The sequence below is a fragment of the Anguilla rostrata genome, chromosome 8 (genome assembly GCF_018555375.3).
Source record: "Anguilla rostrata isolate EN2019 chromosome 8, ASM1855537v3, whole genome shotgun sequence".
Classification (NCBI taxonomy): Eukaryota; Metazoa; Chordata; class Actinopteri; order Anguilliformes; family Anguillidae; genus Anguilla; species Anguilla rostrata.
In genome coordinates this window covers 57,045,655-57,067,188 of record NC_057940.1, presented here as the reverse complement: position 1 = coordinate 57,067,188, position 21,534 = coordinate 57,045,655, and the positions used below count along the sequence as shown (strand labels likewise).

The following is a 21,534-nucleotide window of genomic DNA, read 5'->3' as shown; positions in this document are numbered from 1 at the left end:
AGGGTACAGGTCTCAACCGTCTTAAACAATGACCTCTGTCAAAATCGTCTGTCAGCTGTTTTGTTCGGCTAGATCAGTCCCAGTGTTGTGTGATACGGTACACAAGTTACTATGAAATAACACGAATTATTTGTAGTGGAGTCGACGCTCGAGTATCAATGGAGACCGAAATGAGCACTCGCATCCAGTCCTGTTTAAAGATTAGTATGACATAAGATATGCTAAATTTATTAGTTCACTATTGTGCTCTATTCGTATGGTCTTAATTAGTACCTTCCTCGTTCACTAGACGTAGCTACGTAGCATAGTACAATAGCCTTATGAACATTCAGATGTGTGTTGTCACAAATGTGACGAAAATGTTGGTAGAAGTTTACCCACGTGCATTAGGAAGCATTTGGCAATTAAATATGTAGGGAATTCGTTTAAGTATGAGTTCAGGATGTGTGTGCATTTTAATTTAACTGGTCGACTTATCCAGTTGTGGACATCTCATCGGCTTGGACTAGACTAATCGTTAACAGTGACATGGTCAAAAATGTTTTCCTCTGTTACCTCGTCGGACAGACTCGTGCTGCCGGATCGTTTCTTGCGCAAAAGTTTTCTGTTTCCAACTGAGGGCTGCAGGTAAATTACGTGACAGGGACAGGTGGGTGTGTGTCGTGGACAGCCCGTGCTACATGACAGGCGTGGAATAGACCAATCAGCTAGCCACGATTGGGGATCCAACCAATCATCGCCCTCTGCAGTTGGGTTGATCTAATTGCGCGAGAGTAACCAGGAGAGTTGAACTGCTTTTGGAGTCAGTGCGGTTGGAGTACCTGACTAAGAGGGTCGACGGGGTGGACAGGGTTCTGGTGGAAAACGGATACTTTGCTTCGGCGCTATAACGTGATTTTCTGCTGTCCAAAGCAAGCTTAGTAGGTCTTGTTTAAATCTGTGGTAAGTTCTATTCTTGAATATTTCGTAGATTTTTTTTTTGTCCCACTGCTCTCAAACTGCAGTTCAACCAGTTACTGGATCCCAAGCAATATTAGGCTACGAATATCGATGCAATTAAAATGTTTCTGTGTCGCTAACTGCTTGTCAAACGCTTCACGTGGGAGATGCAATAATGGCGAAATTGTTTTTTAAAAATATTATCAGCATATTATTAAAGGTATTCCACGGCAAGTACTTTTGTACCGAACTAGCTAGCCAACGGTGTAGCTTAGAGCGTGTCTTGTATTTATATGAATGATACTATGTTGGATGTCTTTCAACATGTCAATTTCTTTTACGTTTTATCCAGCGGATGATTTGTCCACCGACAGACTAAGCTTCAGCTCGCTGGCCTGCAACACGGGCGTTAATATTTATGATTGATGTTTACTCTCATGCATCAGTTCAGACCGTTGACTGCGCAGGTCCATTGGTCTGTATCTGTCTTTCATAGACCAGGGCCTGAATAGACTGACAGTGTGTTCGGATAATGCGGATATGATGGGATTTGCGCAAAGTGCGCTATCACCTGACGCTCTTGAGTGAAGTAGACGCTGCCTCTGGCGCCTGTGGTCTCGCATGTATAGTCGATAATAACGATAAGGGCAGTAATAACGATGCTGAAATAGTCGCAGTACCTCTTTGAATGTTTCGGTTGTACGTTGCGGATGCCGACCAGAAATTAGCCTATGAAGCCCGCTGCATTCGCTGCATGAAAAAGGTGGCTTTGCTCGTCCCGCTGTTCAAAAGCGCCGAGATGCCGACAATCGCCGGCGGCCCGACAGACGACCCGCTGGCCTGAAGTTGTGTTTCTTTGATATGATAATGAGGATGGGGCGGGGTCCATCTGATAAATTAACAGTAATCGTGGTTCAAACAGTAATTCTGAGATTGCGTGCGCGAGGTTCCTACTTTTCTTGTTGTTGCTAATGAAAGCAGCTGATGAAAGGTTGTTTATTTAAGAATCCAAAGTCCCTCCCTCCTTCCCTCGCTTCCTCCCTCGCTCTCTGTCTGTAGTAGTTTCCCCTCAGTTGTCAGTTTTGATTATATCGTCTTTTTTGTTTCTTTGCTAGGGTTTTCGTGTGGGCCGTCATTCTGGGAACAAACACCTGGAACTTCATTAGTATTCATTGAGGTGAAGACAGGGGTGTGCCTCACTTAACCACGTCCATAACGCTACTCCCTCAGGAGCGGAAGGAAAGCCGTCAGCCGTCGGGATGGGGAACGGATTTTCGGAGCCCCGCTCCCTGCTCCCGCTGTTTCCGGCGTTCCGGTCGCTCCACATCGTGATCCTGGGGCTGGACTGTGCCGGGAAGACCACGGTGCTCTACCGGCTGCGCTTCAACGAGTTCCTGAACACCGTGCCCACCAAGGGCTTCAATGCCGAGAGGGTGCGGCTGCCCCTGGACGGCTCGCGCCGATGCGCCTCCTTCCACCTGTGGGACGTGGGCGGGCAGGAGAAGCTGCGCCCCCTGTGGCGGGCCTACACGCGCGGGGCGGACGGCCTGGTGTTCGTGGTGGACTCGGTGGACGCCGAGCGGCTGGAAGAGGCGCGGGCGGAGCTGCACAAGGTGGCGCGGCTGGCGGAGAACCACGGCGTGCCCGTGCTGGTGGTGGCCAACAAGCAGGACCTGCGCGGGTCGCTGGCACCGGCCCAGATCCAGGAGGCGCTGGCGCTGAGCGAGCTGGGCCCCGCCACGCCCTGGCACCTGCAGCCCGCCTGCGCCATCATCGGCGAGGGCCTGGGGGAGGGGCTGCAGCGGCTGCACGCCATGATCGCCAAGCGCCGCCAGGCCCTGCGGCAGCAGCAGCACCGGCAGCGCAGGAAGAGGTGAGCTGGGGGAGCTGCGCACGGACGAGAGAGAGAGAGAGAGAGAGAGAGAGAGGGGCTGGCGTTCGGTGCCTTCAAAACAAAGCTCCTGTATCGAGACTCCACTCTCTAGCCTGATACCTCCACCCCCCCTCCCCCACCTCAGTGGGCCTGTTGGACTGGTTCATGTGCTTTTACTTTGACAGCACAGTTGAGCGAAGGGCTTTTATTTTGACAGCGCAGTGGAGCGAAGGAGAGCTTCAGTGAGCTCGGCCCCTCCAGGACTGCAGGGGTCGCTGTTCCTGTGAAAGCACCACAATGTTGGGAGGGTTTTTTTTTTTTTTTTTTTGAGAAGTTGAAGTTTGGACCTTGCTCGTGTGAACACACACCCAGGGTGGCAGTGGTGTTCCGAACTCTGCAGAGTAGGAAATAAAACTCTGAATCCCGCGCTCTCCAGCGGACGTGGTGTTTTGAGCGCTAAGACGTCAGATTTGAGGGGACGGTGCAGTCGGGTGGTGTGTCGTTCCAGGTGAACGGGCAGACTGACAGGTCCGGACGGCGCTGGACATCGTCTCTGTTTCACTTCGCTCCTTCTCCTCTCCCCCACGTCAGACGACGTGTGCACACTTTCGGGATGGTGGTAACAAGGAAGAAACTCCGCCCTTGTGTTTGGTCTCAGTCCAGCTCCTGTGTCAGGTTCTTCTGTCTCCTATTTGTACAGAGACAAGGGGGGGACGGCGTTAAAATAAGCTTGACTGTTTACTCTTTTTGGGGGATTTTTTTTAAAGGACTTTAAAATGTCTGAAGAATAGCCTAAAATATTTGGCCCCCTCAGCGTTCCCCGTGCTGGAGCGAATGCCGCCCACTGTGAATCTTTCAGCATTAGCCGAAAAGGCAAATGGCACACAAGCCCAAGTCAGGTCCCCGTTGACCGACCGTCCAGCGTCCTCTGATTGGGCCCTCTGTTCATATTTATCCAATCGGGTGCTTCCTTGTTTAACAATAACACTCAGATGCACTTTAATTGTAAATGTTGTTTTTTCAGATCTCAGAATTTTTTATGGGCACATTTTCTATGAAATGTATGATGAAATAAAAAATAAAAAAAGTTGCTTCTTATGAAGCTGTTTTATATATGTATACATGCTGTTACAGGAAGCGGGTGAGGACATGTTCATATTTATATGACAAATTTTCTCCATTTAAATAAAATGAAATGAGTACATTTATGCAAGTTGTTTCTTCTGTGTGAGAGTGTGCAGGTGTGTGAGCATATGCATATGTTTGTGTGTGTGTGAGTGCATGCATGGGTGTGTATGTTTGAGTGGGTGTATGGGTGTGTGTTTTTATCAGTAAAACGCACTGAATGAATTGTACTTATCAGCACAAGGCCTGTTTGGCTGTGCCTGGCTTGATGTGGTGAATGTTCTAGAGAGTAACAGTCACAGTCTCTCTGTGCCGCCCCCCCCCCCCCCCACTACAGAAGAGTCTCTAGGCGTCAGGGTCCCCCCCCTGCTGCAGCACAGTCTCTCTGTGGTCCCTGCCCCCCCTTGGGTGTTTGTGCTCCCCACAGGCAGTGTGCGCAGATGAGCCCAGATCAGTGTGCGCAGACGAGCCCAGATCAGTATGCGCAGATGAGCCCAGATCAGTGTGTGCAGATGAGCCCAGATCAGTGTGTGCAGACGAGCCCAGATCAGTGTGCGCAGATGAGCCCAGATCAGTGTGCGCAGACGAGCCCAGATCAGTGTGCGCAGACGAGCCCAGATCAGTATGCGCAGATGAGCCCAGATCAGTGTGCGCAGATGAGCCCAGATCAGTGTGCGCAGACGAGCCCAGATCAGTATGCGCAGACGAGCCCAGATCAGTGTGCGCAGACGAGCCCAGATCAGTGTGCGCAGACGAGCCCAGATCAGTGTGCGCAGACGAGCCCAGATCAGCACAGACGGCCGTGCAGGTGAGCCCAGTTCAGCACAGACGGCCGTGCAGGTGAGCCCAGATCAGCACAGACAGCTGTGCAGGTGAGCCCAGATAATGGATGGTAAAATGGTAAATGGACTGCATTTATATAGCGCTTTTATCCAATGCGCTTTACAATTGATGCCTCTCATTCACCAGAGCAGTTAGGGGTTAGGTGTCTTGCTCAGGGACACTTCGACATGCCCAGGGCGGGGTTTGAACCGGCAACCCTCCGACTGCCGGACAACCGCGCTTACCTCCTGAGCTATGTCTCCCCTGCACAGATCAGCACAGACAGCTGTGCAGGTGCACCCTTTCAGTGTGTCACTCACATCTGACTTTGAGCTTTTATAGAGATTTATTTATGTCTGAAAATATTTATCTGTTTATTTACAAGTTAATAGTCCTCTTGGAGTGTGTAAGCATTCTTTCAAAGCAGAAAGTGTTCCCTGTGTAAGGCACTGGCCAGAGTGTGTGTGTGTGCGCGAGTGAGTGTGTGTGAGTGAGTGTGTGTGTGCGTGTGTGCGTGTGCGTGGGTGCGTGTGCGTGTGTGTGTGTGCGTGTGTGTGTGTGCGTGCGTGCGTGCGTGCGTGCGCGTGTGTGTGTGCGTGTGTGGCGTGTGTGTGTGTGTGCGTGTGGTATGGTGGTTGGACTGTTTGCGTTGTTCGCGCTTACAGTGCCCTTCAGGCAGTTGGGTGTGTCGCTCGGCTTCGTTGCCCGTGGGTTGCGCTGCTGCAGCATGGTCTGAGTATGTCGCTGTGGTGTGGTGTGTGTGTGGTGTGCGTGTGTGTGTGTGTGTGGTGTGCGTGTGCGTGTGCGCGTGTGTGCGTGTGTCCGTGTGTGTGTGTGCGTGTGCGTGTGTGTGTGTGTGTGGTGTCGTGTGGTGTGCGTGTGCTGTGCGTGCGTGTGCGTGTGTGTGTGTGTGTGTGTGTGCGTGTGTGAGTGTGTGAGTGTGTGTGTGTGTGTGTGTGTTTATTATAAATTCCTTTGCAGTAGCTGCTAAGCCTCTTGGCTTTGATGTTCTTGAACTAAGAATCACTTTGAAGTGGTTCTCTCTCTCTCTCAGTTCTCCCTCCCCTCTTCTTCTTCTCTCTCTCTCTCCCCTCACTTCCTCCCTCCTCTCTCTCTCTTCTCCTCACAGTCTCTCCCTCCCTCCATCTCTTCTCTCTCTCTCTCCCTACATCTTCTCTCCTCCCTTCTTCTCTTCTCTCTCCCTCACATTCTCTCCCTCCCTCACATTCTCTCCCTCCCTCTCTCTCTCTCTCTCCCTCACATTCTCTCCCTCCCTCTCTCTGTCTCTCTCCCTCACATTCTCTCCCTCCCTCTCTCTCTCACCCTCACATTCTCTCCCTCCCTCTCTCTCTCTCCTCCTCCCTCTCTCTCCCCTCACATTCTCTCCCTCCCTCCCTCTCTCTCTCCCTCACATTCTCTCCCTCCCTCTCTCTCTCTCTCTCCCTCTGTGAGGCGTACGCTGTAAAACTCTGGACTCTGCCCTGTGCTGTACTGTACAGCTTAGCGTTCTGTGTACAGAACGCCCACTTTATTAATTGTGTGGTTTCCGGTTTGGCTTCGGTGGGTGGATACGTCACAGTCTGGCTTCAGCCTGGTCTGTTGGCTCCAGCTAAGCTTCCCCGACAGGGAATGCTGACTGGGAATTCTGACTGGGAATGCTGATGAGACTGTAGGAGATGGCCTCATTCCCTTTGGCTGTGACATCACAGCTTTAATTTCTGTTGGCTGTGATTTACAAAAAAAAACTAAACTTGAAAGTATGATGAGTGTTCTTATTCGGTGTGTAGCATTCCTGCTCATATTGAATAATTCAGCAGAAAGAGCTAATGGAGAATCTTGTGAAATATTTAAGGAAAATGCGCAAGCCCTCCCTCTCTCCTTCACCATACTCTAAGGCAGTACAGACAAGTGTGTGAAGCATTCATTTTGTTTTGTGTTCAGGGGGGTGTGGTCTATGCACAAAGCAGCTACTCCCCAGCTCACAAAAAAACGATGACTGAAAAAACTTTCACTGATCCTCCGCTTATTGAACCCGTACAAGCATGCAGATTTTGAATGGATCTCACACTGGTAACTAGTACAGTAAATTTAATGGGTGTTTAATTTCCCTGGTGTGCATGTGAATGTTTTTTTTTAGTTTTGGGGAGGTTTGCTGAACGTTGAGTTCGGATCTGAGACTGGCCTATTTCAGAACAGTCAGCGAGGTGGCGAGAGAGGTCAAAGGTCAGGGCATTTCCCCTCAGTGTTATTGAGCAAAGGGCAGGGCGGGGCTTGGTCATGTGACACATGTAGGTCAGCAAGATACAGGTGTATAAAAAGAAAAAAATATTTTTTTAGAATAATAAACGGGCCCCAGGGTCAGCAGAGGCACATTTCCACAAGCTTTGTTTTTTTTTTCTATCATAACGTTGTGTTCAGGAAATTAATCAGCATTCCTGCTTGTTTGCATTTGTATTCACAAACTGCGGAGTGCCGTTATAATTTCAAAGAGAATTTTTAATGCTCATTTTGAAGTCTGTTTAGTAGGCCAAGGCCGGAGCGCCGTCTGTGTTTCACACTGATGTAGGGCTCCAAATAATATCAAATGCTAATTAAGCTAATGCAGTGACTATTGATTCCAGCAAACGAATTAATGTTAGCCTAGCCTACAAGTCATTAGCACCAGGAAGCAATGCCTTGCAGTTGTACTAAACATCAAACTTGATTTAATGTATTTTTTCATCATAGGGTGTTTATTTAAAATATACAGAAAACGTTATTGTAAAAATCGCATGGATTGACAGGTAGGACCCAGGAGCTCAGATGGTGCTGGCCCTTTAGTCCCTTTTATCTGGCTCATTTATGAGCTGCAGCATTTTCTCAATACGTTGGATGTGTGGCTAGAATACTCAGTAAAATCGGTGACCCTTGGGGGTGTTAATGACCCGGCTTGAGGCCGTGCTGGATATTCTCTAAACTGCAGGAGAGCTGAGGAACCTTGTGGGGACAAACAGTTCCAGGACGTTTCCAAGGCCCTTTTAAAATTTAAATATGAGTGGGGAAGATAAAGGGCGATGCACTGTTTTTACAACAGCCGGTCAAATTGGTTTGGATTCTTACACAACACACACACACACAGTCCTGTCACCTGACTTGTGGGGACGTCTGTGAACACGAGACATTAATAATGCGCTCCTGTCCTGCCCTGCGATGATACTGGACCTCTCTGGGGGTTTGTGGAGGTCAGAGCTCGGTGTGACACCCTTCCTCTTCCTCACTAACTCTGCCGAGTCAGGGCTACCCTCATCATACACACACACACCATACCCATTACTTATACACACACTACCACACACACACACACGCCATACTCATGACTTACACACACACTCTCCACACACACACACACACACACACACACACACACCATACTAATGACTTATACACACACTCTCCACACACACACACACACACACACACACACACACACACACACACACACACACACACACACACACACACACACACACACACACTCCCTGACGCATCCGCACTGCTCTGCATCCGGTCATAAAAGCTGTTAGTCACAGTGATTAGCGCGTTACGCAGAGTGATAAAGATGGCCGCCTCGGGGGGGCAGCAGGAAAGCCCTCAGCATGTGACGGGGCACAGAAATCTGGACTCTGCTCACTCCCCTCCCGGCAGGGCAGCCCTTACCCCCCTGCAGATACGGGACGCCCCGTCTAGTGCGGGCACGAGTAACGACGCTGGTGACGCCCAGCGGAACTGACTCCAGTGTCACGATCACTAGGGCAATGGTGAGCACCTCTGTGACTACATCACAAATGTCCTAAACTGAAGTCCACTCTTGGGCAGTATTACGTGAACTCTCAACACTTTATATCTGAGTCAAACTGCTGAGACAACCTGTGCTTTGAGTAACACATACTCTATCAGAGTTGATCTTACACTGAATATCTTGCTTTGTATTCTGTGTATTCTTTGCTCTGTTTTTGTAGAGAGCTCTTCTGTGAACTCAGGTCAGGGTTCTGAACAGGTACATTTCATAAAGGCATTCAGAAGGCAGTCTCAGTTACGCAGCTTATATTTTTTGAGTTCTATCCATTTTATACAGTTTAATATTTACCAGAGGTGGAAGGAGTCCAGGGGTGAGAAAATAAAAGTAGTGCCATGTTTTTCTTCCATCCATAAACTCAGCCAACTGATTTCCCTGATCAGTTCTGGCTTTTGGCAAAAGGATTGTGTTAATGAGCAAATCCATGTGATCGGAACAAAATGCTGTGGAAGACTTTTACTTTCTGAACCTGGATTTTACACTCCTGATATTTACTGAAGCTATTCAGGTTAAGTGTTTTTCTCAGGAGTAGAACTGACCCAGCAACCTCCTGGATACAGGTCCAGTTCCCTAACCCCCCGCAGCACACCCCCACAGTGCAAGGCAGGTGAAGGAGCGCGGTTCTGCTGACCCCCTATCCCCCCTCCCAAAAAAACAGCCAAAAGCAAATAAATGAAGAGGGAAATCCTCCTTAATCCCATTTTCAAAAACACAGAAGAAAAGACAGCAGCAGGATGGTTTAGGCTGGAGGGGGGTGTTTGTGCAAATAAACCCATTGCTACTTTAATTCCCCACCCAAATACCACCTGTGTTTTCTCAAAGTGAACACCCCCTCCCCGTCCTGAATGCCAATAAGAGAGGATCAGGTTTACCCCCACCCCCCACCGCTGTCCTAATCCCTGTGCAGGAAATTAAGTCTGCAGCAGTAGGCCTCCCCAGTCCTTCTGAAACGGGGGGGGGGGGTGCTGGCTATACACTACATGGCCAAAAGTATGTGGACACCTGACATCCAACATCTCATCCAAAATTATGGGCATTATTATGGAGTTGGACCACCCTTTGTTGCTATAACAGCCTCCACTCTCCTGGGAAGGCTTTATATTAGATGTTGGGGCATTGCTTCCATTCAGCCAGATGAGCATTAGTGAGGTCGGGACCAACGGGGTGAATTAGGCCTGGCTCACAGTTGGCTTTCCTATTGCTCCCAAAGGTGTAGGATGGGGTTGAGGTCAGTGCTCTGTGGAGGCCGGTCAAGTTCTTCCCCACCATTCTCAACAAAACCATTTCTGTATGGACCTCACTGTGTGCCCGGGGGTATTGTCATGCTGAAACAGGAAAGGGCCTTCCCCAAATTGTTGGGGAAGCACAGAATCGTCTAGAATGTGATTGTATGCTGTTGCATTAACATTTGCCTTCACTGGAACTAAGGGGCCTAGCCCAAACCATGAGAAACAACCCCAGACCAAGGAGTGTCCAGATACTTTTGGACATATGGTGTATTAAGTACCTAACAGGCTTCATTACTAACCCAATAACTCAGGGTCTCAAACTCCAGTCCTGGAGGGCTGTAGTCTCTGCTGGTTTTTGTCATTTCCTTTCAATCTGCAGCCAGTTTAAGCCAGTTTAAGCCTGGGAAACAAGGTGTGCAGACTCTTCAGCCAACCAGTGACTCGGGACAAACCCCAAAAAGCCCTGTCAGCGCCTCTTTGGGACAGACCCCAAAAAGCCCTGTCAGCGCCTCTTTGGGACAGACCCCAGAACGCCCTGTCAGCGACTCTTTGGGACAGACCCCAGAACGCCCTGTTAGCGCCTCTTTGGGACAGACCCCAGAACGCCCTGTCAGCGCCTCTTTGGGACAGACCCAAAACGCCTGTCGCACTCTGGGACAGACCCCAGAACGCCCTGTCAGCGACTCTTTGGGACAGACCCCAGAACGCCCTGTCAGCGACTTCTTTGGGACAGACCCCAAACGCCCTGTCAGCGACTCTTTGGGACAGACCCCAGAACGCCCTGTGCCCTTGGACGACCCAAAACGCCGTCAGCAACTCTTTGGGACAGACCCCAGAACGCCCTGTCAGCGACTCTTTGGGACAGACCCCAGAACGCCCTGTCAGCGCCTCTTTGGGACAGACCCCAGAACGCCCTGTCAGCGACTCTTTGGGACAGACCCCAGAACGCCCTGTCAGCGACTCTTTGGGACAGACCCCAGAACGCCCTGTCAGCGACTCTTTGGGACAGACCCCAGAACGCCCTGTCAGCGACTCTTTGGGACAGACCCCAAAGCCTGCAGTGCCTCTTGGACAGACCCAGAAGCTGAGCGCCTTTGGGACAGACCCCAGAACGCCCTGTTAGCGGTTATTTGGCGCAGGCACTGAAAGAAACACTGCAGGCTGATGATAAGGTAACTGGTTCTGACAGCTTGGTTTTTTGGAACTGATCAGGGGATCATTAAAAAAAGGACTGAGCACCACCCCCGAGAGGGTGGACTGGCGTGTTGAGCCTTGGAGGGGGGGCAGCCTCAATGTGTGACCCCCCTCCTCCCTGCCACCCCTTTTTTTGGCAGTACAGCAAGGCGGGGTGGGTGTGCTGCCGTCTGGAGGGGAAGAGAACAAGGAGATAAGTGTGAGACCGCTCCTCTGGGTTTCCTGCGAAACAGCCTCGCCCTGTCCCCCCCTTACCCCCGCTCCCCCCCCCCCAGCTTCCCCCCTGCTTCCCCCTGCCACTGTCCTCTCAGGGACAGGAAATGACATCAGTAAGATCTTTTTTTTTTCAACCCTTGGATCAGCAGCCAGCCTGCGTGTATTTTATTATTTTTTGGAGTGGTTTAAACACAACCATCACATTTGCTGTTTTTAACATTATTTAACGGCTGCAAGGCAGGCTTTTAATTTTACAGAAAACTTTTTTTATTCCTGAAAACAAATATCCAGTGGCTGAAGGGTTTCTCCAGATCTGATATCAGCAGTTAGCAGCTTAAATGGGTTCTTCTGGGACATGCTATTCATAGTAGCCTATGGAAATGTGTCAAGAACATTTAGAAACGCTTAGGCAGTTAGTAACTAATTCTGTGTAAAATTGGTTATGATTAACAGTCACAATAACAACTTATTAAGACTTAAAGATGCCCATCTGAGTCATTATAAAAAGGCGTATCGTCCTTCATGATCAAGTACTTGAGCAAGTGCTGTACTTGGTTTGCAATGGAATTTATCTTTCAATGAAATCAATTGACTTTGATGTTTCAATAGAAGGGCATGTCTCTCTCTCTCTCTCTCTCTCTCTCTCATCTGTCTTCTTTCTAATTTAAGCGTTCTTTGTTGTCATGATATGTGCAGTTTTTCCAGTCAAGTGATTACCGCAGCGTGGAGACGCTGATTTACATACTGAAGTCGTCACCGTCTCGGGCGTTCTCCTGCGTGCCAGTGTCCCTTCACTCTTCCCCTCCCCCACTCTCGCTCTCCCCCTCTCTCTGGCTCAAGCAAATGTCCTGTTTTATTTTAGTCAACACTATTATAAAAGAAAAAAAAAACATTTTTTGAGCGATTGGCGGGAGTTAAAGATAAGAATCGTGTTCTGTGTAAACACGATGGGGCATATTTGGGCCTAGCCGTGCTCATGGAGCCGTTCTGAAACATTCAGAGTGTTTGGCTCTGCAGAATGTGCGCTGGGGCAGGAAGTCTGTTTTCAGCCAGAATGCTTTGGTCCACATGCGATCTGCACAAAAAAAAAGGTTTGGGCTTTTTTTCTGAAACCATGTGATGTACGAGAACAAAGCTGGTTTCCTTTCTTTTGAGAAGAAGGGAAGAGCAGGGGGAAGAGCAGGGGGAAAGAGATGGGTTACGCAGGCTGTTAAGTATTCTTTCAGTTCATCAAAGTCCGGGACGGGGTGGCGACGGGTGCGAATTGCCACGTTAGCGGTCAAGTTTTTCAGGAAGCTGATCCACCTTGATCACGCAGAATCACCTGTGAGAACAAAGGCTTTGTTTTATAGCACAGTTTCATCCTTGATCTTAAGAATAACAGATGAAGCATACTGTCTGTAGCCTATATGGGGGCGCCATAGCTCAGGAGGTAAGACCGATTGTCTAGCAGTCGGAGGGTTGCCGGTTCAGACCCCGCCCTGGGCGTGTTGAAGTGTCCCTGAGCAAGACACCTAACCCCTAACTGCTCTGGTGAATGAGAGGCATCAATTGTAAAAGCGCTTTGGATAAAAGCGCTATATAAATGCAGTCCATTTACCATTCCATTTACCTATAAAGTGCCTTATGTAGCATTGTCCACATCTAAGGTGAACCCAAAGCCAGCTTCAGTGTATGATATCCAGTGCTCCTGTTCCTCCTGCTGGAGAATGAAGCCAATATTATTATTAGCATTAGCTTGCAATTATTCTTAGCCTCAATGCTAAATATTACTACCATTATTATTAGCATTAGCCTCAATGCTAATTGTATAAGTATTTTCATTCATTATTAGCATTAGCCTCAATAAAAATTATTACTAGCAATAGCCTCAATGCTAATTATTACTAGCATTATTATTATCATTAGCCTCAATTCTAATTATTACGAGCATTTTTATTAGTATTAACCTCAATGCTAATTATTATTAGCATTTTTATTATTACCTTTAGCCTCAATGTTAAATTATTAGCATTTTTATTATTAGCTTTAGCCTTAATGCTATTTATTATTTATTTATGTAAGACAGATGAGTACAAACGGACAGGGTTGCAGATCACCTCTGAACAGAAAAATAAGTAAATAAACAAATAGATGCAATCAGGGTTTCACTTTGCTTTGAGTGAGATGCACTGCTGGACCATCTAGTCTCATTAGCATACTAGCTATTCTAGTGATTCATTAGGCCTAATTCATTCAAGAAGATACTGGGAGTGACATGCCTCCCTGTCTCCTTCCCCAAATGTATGCATATTCATAGGCAACAATAAATGGATTAAGCAGTTTAACTAAAATAGAGCTCAGCTGAAATCGCTAACCTCATGTAGACGAGGCCAGTGTCTGTGTTTCTGCGTTGGTTAGAGGGTGACGGTGCTTTCTAACATGGCCTGCCTTCTGCACACGGCTATTACTCCGTAACGTCAGCGAGGCCCTCCAAACTACCCCCCCCCCCCACCACTCCCTGCCCCTCCCCTTCTCTTAGGGCTATCAGTCCATACCTCGGTATACAAACAACCAACAAGCCTCAGTGTCCTTTGCCTGGCTTCGATCCGTCTCCATGGCAATGTTTACTGTACCGCGGGTTTGGACTTGTCGCTGCTTCCCGTCCCGAGCGTGCGCGGGTGTTTTTGTTTTTTCGGATCGCATGTGACAGCGGCGGGTTGCGTAACCGTGGTGCTGACGGGCGGGTCTGGCGGCCACATGTGACCGGGGCGGATGAGCGGGACAGAGATGAGCAAGGGAACCGCTGTGCTGTTTGAGAGTCCAGCAGGTCAACCACCTCGGCCTGCTCCCTCTGCTCACTGAGAGAGAGAGAGAGAGAGAGAGAGAGAGAGGGATAGAGGGATAGAGAGAGAGAGAGAGAGAGAGAGAGGGAGAGAGAGAGAGGAATAGAGGGATGAGAGAGAGAGAGGGGGGATAGAGAGGATGAGAGAGAGGAGAGAGAGAAGAGCATAGAGGTAGGAAGAGAGGAGAGTAGAGGGATAGAAGAGAGATAGAGGGATGAGTGAGGAGGGGATGGAAGGGGGTTTGCTTTGACACTCACATTCACGAGACACTGGCCTTCAGGTAAACATGAGTTGGTGAATTCTCCATTATCACTTCATTCAACAGAGCTTATAATAGCAGAGGAAAAGGGAACACACACACACATGCACACACACACACACACATATACACAGACACACACACACGTACACCCGCACACACATACATACACACACACACACACGTGTTAAAACCCTGTTACTGAATAAATGAAGCCCCACAGTGTCCCAAGGCAGCCTGTGCTGACTCTGTTCTGTTACATAAGACTTTGCGTAACCTCTCCGGGTCAGAACATTGGCTACCCGCTCCTTCCCTGTACTCTGGCGAGCATGCCAGCGGGATCCAGCTGTGCTGTCCCGAGATTTGGGCTGTGCCTTGACCCCACGCTCTCTCGGAAATCGTAGCCGAAAGTTCTTTATGTGGGGCCGGAAAAAAACTAAACAAATCACCGTTTTTGTTGGCTCAGTCGGACAGCAATGAAGTGGAAAACACAGATCCAGCCTTCTGGAACTTTCTTTTGATTTTCTAAAGTTCGCTCGCTCCCTGTCCCGGCAGTTGTCCTGACCCCCAGATTTTAAGGAGGGGAGTGGTGGTTAATTATTAAAGCATTAAAACATATTTTACAGTGTTAAATTACAGCTGACACGCAGCTCCAGGATTTAGCTGGTTCAAGTTGCACAGAGTCTGAACACACATGTTTCAGTGTGAGCATTTGGAAGCTCAGCCTGCCTGCAGTCCAGGACCCATGTAGAGGAATCTGCGTGTTGGTCCATAAATTCACAGTATTTACTGAGAGTACACTAGCCACTGCAGTGCACTAAAACATGCAGACTTAGTGCCGTGAAAGAGAAGCATTTGATGCTAAAAGAAATCACAAACCATACTAGGACCTACACTGAACCGGGACACCTCTCTCTCTCTCTCTCCCTCTCTCTCTAGCTATTTCTGTGTCTTTTTTCCTTCTGTTCATCTGTCCCTCCCGCTCTCCCTGGAGTTCCAGTGATTGGTGATTAATTAATGAATAGTATCACCCATTTCAATCGCACACAGGAAGCTTAATACGACGTGCACGAAAAAATGCCTTGATTCTCAATTTCCGATTTAACCTTAAGTTGTTAGTTTTGTTTGTCTTTGTTTGATGTGCAGTGTACATACTGGATTAAAACTGTCCAGTATGATCAAAGAGGGGGAGAAAGCTGTTAAAAGTTTCTTGTACCGCCCCAGGCCCCTCGTCCCCCCCTTCTAAGTTCAGCTCTGTAAGTAATAAGTTGACGAACCAGCTGTGACAGCTGTGTTCATGTTTGTCGCCTCACAGAACATTTGTTTTTTGGGGGTGGTGTTTGTTTTGGTTTTAGCCAGGGCATTCTACTTTAGGGGGGTGGGGGGTGGGCGTCCTCATCTCCACACAGATAACACAGAGGAGGAACTGGAGGAGCAAAGGTCAAGGGGTCAACGACTGACAGTTTGGCAGGTTGATTGATTGAAGCTGCTCTCAGGTGACTTGAGTGAGCGCTTACACGGCTTTGGGTGTTAAAGGCGGTCCGGTTTTTTTTTTGTTGATGTTTTGTTGTTTTTTTAAACTCTGAGGTTCGGAGAAGCTCTCGGGCTGGGCGGGTGACGTGGAGCTGGTGAGTTTTCGCGGGATTGTTTACAGAAAGGCGGTGATAAGGCCGCCGCCTCACGCTGGTGCGTAATGACGGAGTGTCAGAGTCATCGTGTTCCCGGGGACATCGATCTCCTTATCGGGGGCAGGATGCGCTCGATGGCCTGTCACACGCTTATGACATCACTCCCTCCGCTGACAGAGACACTCAGGACTGACAGATGGGTTTTACAGAGAGACTGAGAGACTTTACAAAGATTTTTTTACTGTAATTATGCTGTTAAATTTTCTTTACTGTACAGAAAGGGAAAAGCAAGACATGTTGTATTATTATTATCATTCTTGTTATTATTATTCTTGTTATTGTTATTATTGTTGTTGTTGTTGTTGTTATAAAGAGGCTTTATGTTAGTAATAATAGGACTACTGTGGCTATGAGCGAACCTTCAACATGTGTGTTTAACGCTCTTGCCAGGTTGCCATGACACCGAGGTGATTCTTTGATTATTAATATTATAGACTTGGTTTTCTTCATTGGTCCTGATGCTTGCTTCTGTGTTCACAGTTTTGAGAAGCATGTCGGTGGATGCTGACTTCACCCAGTCCTACAGACAGAACTTTCACCTTCAGCTACACCTGTGCCTACACCTACCCTCCTCCAGCCTCCACCTCAAACCTACCTCCCACCCACCTGACGCAGACCCACAGCTGAGCTTTAACAGTCAGTGTTAACCCAAGTCTTTTTTTTCAGACTTTCATAAACTGCCATTTCCCAGCAGCCACGCTGTTTACTCTGCTTCTACGCACTTTCTGCTCAAATGTAAACGTTTAAAGTTTTTCTGTTTTGCACAGTCAGCCTCATGTGGCCTCCTGTGTAGAAGGAGCCCTACTGATGTGATTCATATAAAAATAACAGTCCAGGTTAATATAGTCTGAGGAGGTGGGAGGAGGGGCCTCTGGAGCGGAAGGGAGCGGGGCCATGATGATGTCATAAAGGGACGAGAGAGGCTGCTCAAGTGAGTTGGCTCAGGGAAGGGCTGTGCATATCTGACCCCGCCCACATATATGCAAATGAAGACCCCTCTCATTTGCCAGTGAGGAGAGCATTCTGCCATAAAGCCGCCGCCCACTTTTTTGTGTTCCTTGTTTCTGCTTCCTGGTAGATCCTGTCTGAGTCACAGTGCCTGAGTCACTCACTGTGCTGTTTATGGTAGCTGCTTAAACAAGGGAGTCAACTGACCTTTTTTTATTTAGGGGGGGGGACCCTCCTTTTCCCCCAAGCTTTTGGTTCTTAATATCTGATATTTTGGGCCAAGGAATTGCAGAAAATGACTTTGAAATAATGATGTGTATGCAAAGCAACAATCAGAATGAGTGTGCTTCAGAGCAATTGAACTGTTGACTGAAGAATTTCGCACCAAAAAATGCTTCAGTCAGAGGATCCAAGTGCCTCTGACTGTTAGGATATGATATTACATGTGGGGCAGGAGATGCGGGGGGTGCGGGGGGGGGGCATTTTGAGGGTTCCAGGGCATTTTCAGGGCTTTGTTGTAAGACTCAGGCGGTTTGTGAGAGACAGCATAACCCTTGACATCAGCTGAGCAAGCGAATGTGCAGAAACAAACAAAAAGTATTCCAGTGGCTTAAAAGATTCAATTTCCAATGACTTAAAGACAAAATTTCCAATCAATTTAAGATTCCATTTCCAGTAAAACCGTTTCTTAAACATGAGCCTGGCAGTACCAAATCGGTGCAGTCTGGATGAGCAAAGATCCTGTAAAAGAGAAGATTTTTTCTTGCAGGGCAGAAAATAGACCTTTCATATGGACTATGAGAGTCACACGAATAACTTTATATGGCATTATATAAACAGCGCTAGGCTAAAAGCGCACTAACTCCCCTTTTGGTCGCGGGAGGACTGTTTACATCCCCTAAAATATCAGTCAGAGCCATGTGAGGGGAACATGGGTTCACCCACACCCTAAAACATAAAGTTAGGCTCACAAGTGCTGACCAGCGCTCAGCGGGGTGAGGGTGTGTGTATGTATTTGTGTGAATGTGTGTACATGCAAGTGCGTGCGGAAGCATTGTGCATTTGTGTGCGTGTACATGCATGTGTTCTGTATTTGTGTGTGTGTGCATTTTTGTATGTGTGTGTGCATGTGTGTGTGTGCTTGTGCGTGTGTGTGTGTGTGTGTGTTCGAGTGTGTGTGTGACCAAATAGGATTGTAAGACTTCCTTTAAATATAGGTGGGTTATATATGAAGCTCCCCCAACCTAAAGATAGCTGCTTTGCTTGCCATTATTTAAATCTGACTCCCAGAATTCCATGCTGTCCCATCCATCATCATGGGATTTAGTGCAGCATTTCTCCTTCCCCCCCCCAAAGCCAAGTTTAGAATCCAGAACTGAAAGTAGGCCAAGCCCAGGGTCACCATGGAAACAAGCCCATGTTAATTCATTTAATTCATTTACATGGCCAGTAGGGTAAAGAGCACCTTACACCTCCCAGGAAGAGTTAGCCTCTAGCTCTTACACACCCTAAGAAACTCAATGGCATAGTCAATGGCTATATCAAATGTGTGATTCTAATAATTTTTAAATTCAAGTATTTTCTTGTACTTATTTGGAAGAAACTATTAATAAGTTCTCATATGTGCATAAGTTTTGTTCAATGAATCAGGACTAATTGTGTTTTAACACTGCTGTTGCTAGTTTATGTGTTCGGTACCCATGCTCAGACTAATGTCTGTGTGCATATTCGCTTCATTTCTGTTTGAACCTCAGGCAAATAGTTCAGATGAATGAAGGGGATTTCTAAATGAATAACTGAACAACTGTTAGCCTCACCGCTGGACGATTGAGTATTTTGCCTAATTGTGTCCCGTCTGATTCCCTGGCCAGTGTGGAGGAGAATCTGGGCCTGGCTTCGTAGCCCCTGTACATGGCCTCCCTGCGTTCCTCTGACCCCTGAGCCGACCGGCAGGTGTAAAAGCACACCTTCACCTCCGTCCTTCCGTCAAAACGGACCTGACCACCTGCCCGCCGCCCGTTTCTGTCACACCTGGGGCATCTGCCACAGCTCTGCCAGGTACTCAGGTAAGCGCTCTGTCTCACCTGGCGAAAACTTCAAACAGCATTCGCACCCGGGTTCACAGCTGAGACACATTTCTCTGTATTATTTTACTGTGAGATTTTTTAAATCTTTCGACAAATATGTGAATTTATTGTCCCTCCCCCATTTCTTTACCCTTTGAGTGTCTAGTTTTGTCTCCTGTCTCCCTCATCTGTCACTGACAGCACTTATTTTCATATGGTTCCACACCCTGCAAGTTTACTTTTATCGAGCTTCATTTGGTTTAAACTTGGTTTTCTTTCCTATTTAAATTTGGGGATAAGTTTGCTGAGAGCAGTTCTTTTGTTACTGTTGTGTTTGTTTCTTTTCTGCTCTGAGGATGAAAAGGAAGAGTGATCCTTCTCTCCCACTCCACCTTCATCAGCATTACCTTCCTGACCCCATTCTGCCAGCAAGGCGAACTGAAGTCTTGCCATTCATGTCAGATTGCGAGTTTTCACAGATAGCAAAAAAAACACTAATCCCTTTTCTTTGAGCAAAACTGAATGAATCTTCCTGTTTGGAATGCTGTAGACATGATTGTGGTTAATCGGTAAATCCCCCCCCTCCCCTGTCTCCCCGTCCCCCCCCCCAGTCCCCACCCCCCCGGACACAAAGCAACGAAAGATGGATGAGGTGTTCCGAAAGTTCTACGCCGTCTAAGGTTGAGAAAATATCATCTGTGTCATCCAGTTACCAGCAGATCACACATCTCCCCTCGCTGCGCCTTCTCTTTCCCAAAGGAAGAGAACATCGTTTCTGAGGACGCCGTGTCAGACGCACATAAACTACACAAACACAGTTTCCTTTGATAATCACAATACGCTTCGGTCCTCTGGCCTTTGAATGCACAAGAGACAAGGTTAAGAGCGCTTGGGAACGTAAGATGGTGAAGTCAGAGGAGAAAGGGGTGGTTTGGTCTGGTCCGCGCCTGTCACTACTCTCCCTCTCTCAGGGACAGCCAGCCTCTACCACGAGCACAACGGAATTTCACGGCCGATTTCACTTTCTGAAAAAGACGAGGTACTCTCCTGAGAAAACTGGTATCTGAGGAAACCACTGTGGTCTGCGTGTGTGTGTGCGTGTGTGTGTTTGTGTGTGTGTGTTTGTCCCTGAGCGTTTGTGTGTGTGTGTGTGTGTGGGTGTGTGTGCGCCTGAGTGTGTGTATGTGTGTGTGTGTGTGTGTGCCTGAGTGTGTTTGCGTGTCTGAGTGTTTGTGTGTGAGTGTGTGTATGTGTGTGTGTCTGAGTGTGTGTGTGTGTGAGTGTGCGTGTGTGTGTGTGTGTGTGTGTGTATGTCTGAGTGTGTTTGCGTGTGTGTGTATGTGTGTGTCTGAGTGTGTGTGTGTGTGTCTGTGTGTGGGTGTGTGTGCACGTACATGCCTGCAGAGTACAAAAAAAAGTTTGCTGTCAGCACAGATTTCGTGTTCAGGAGGTGATGCTCTGAAATGCCAGGACCACAGACTCGGTCCCTGCTGCACTAGGCAACAGGCAGGGAGGCTGGAGTTTCCCTAGCAACAGCATCCACTGAGCAAGGTCACGGGCAGAAAAGTGGGAGGATGGAAAGCAGGTCACAGCTGTCAGCTGCTGGGGGATGGCATCTGAAACGCCAGCAGGACAGAGTTCAGTCCAGTCTGCCTCTGCATGGGAAACAGCGACACCAGGGGAGGACATCTTCCTTATGAGGATGGGGAGCAGGGCTAAAGCCTTCCTCCTTCTAAAGAATATAATGGTGTTACTAACCTGACCTCAGGTACACTTGTGTACTGTTCTTTTGTTGAATGAAACAACTTTTCATGTGCCCAGTCCTGGGATTTCAACCTGCAACCACCTGTCAAACTGAATACAGAGCTCAGGACAGGGGTGGGGGGGCGGTGGTGACACAAGATGGAGGGATGGGGAGAGAGGGAGAAGAGAGTGAAAATGAGGGAGAGAGAGAGGTGGGAGGGAGGGAGAGAGAGCACTACCCCTTTCACAAGCAAAACCTGGGGTTGACACAGGATATTGACCATGGGTTCAAGCCCTGTCTGTCCCATTCTCACCACGCTATAGTGACTGGTAAGTACGGGGTCCTTGCCGTTCACACAGAACCCGGGCCCACAGGTGTACTTTCCTACATCACGGCTGGACACGACTGCAGCGTTTTCATGTCATCAAAAGCAGACGTAGTCAGTTTGCTTAAAGTCCATTTTTCCTGCTATAATGCAGCTAGTTTAGTAGCCAGCTGGGTAGAAAGTACAATGTTGTTAGAGAGAGGAAGGGAGGGATAGACAGAGGTGGAGGACATGGAGGGTGAGAGGAAGAGAGGGACAGGAAGAGGTAGGGAGGGAGGAAATGGAACAGGGGTGTGGAGGGAAGTGACATCATCACTGCTGGAGACTTGTGTGCATGTCAGGGTGGGCGATCGCTCCTCAGAGCTCCTGTGTGCAGCAGCTGAGCGCAGAATGAAGGGTCTGATCGAGCAGCCCGATCCCGAGGGGAACCCACCTCCCAGTGGTCA

At 48.3% G+C, this 21,534-nt stretch overlaps 1 protein-coding gene across 2 annotated transcripts; it reads left to right on the top strand.

The window, feature by feature from the left end:
• The first annotated feature begins 364 nt into the window (after nt 1-364).
• On the top strand, nt 365-4,020 carry LOC135262270 (ADP-ribosylation factor-like protein 4A). Of its 2 annotated transcripts, none has more exons than XM_064349261.1 (2): nt 365-942; nt 2,170-4,020. In XM_064349261.1, exon 2 carries the CDS (start codon nt 2,199-2,201, stop codon nt 2,814-2,816), a length of 618 nt encoding a protein of 205 aa, XP_064205331.1. In that variant the 5' UTR covers nt 365-942; nt 2,170-2,198; the 3' UTR covers nt 2,817-4,020. The 2 variants fall into 2 exon arrangements, with proteins under 2 accessions (XP_064205331.1, XP_064205330.1); XM_064349260.1 differs by having other exon boundaries at nt 370-942; nt 2,055-4,020.
• Nucleotides 4,021-21,534: the final 17,514 nt, after the last annotated feature.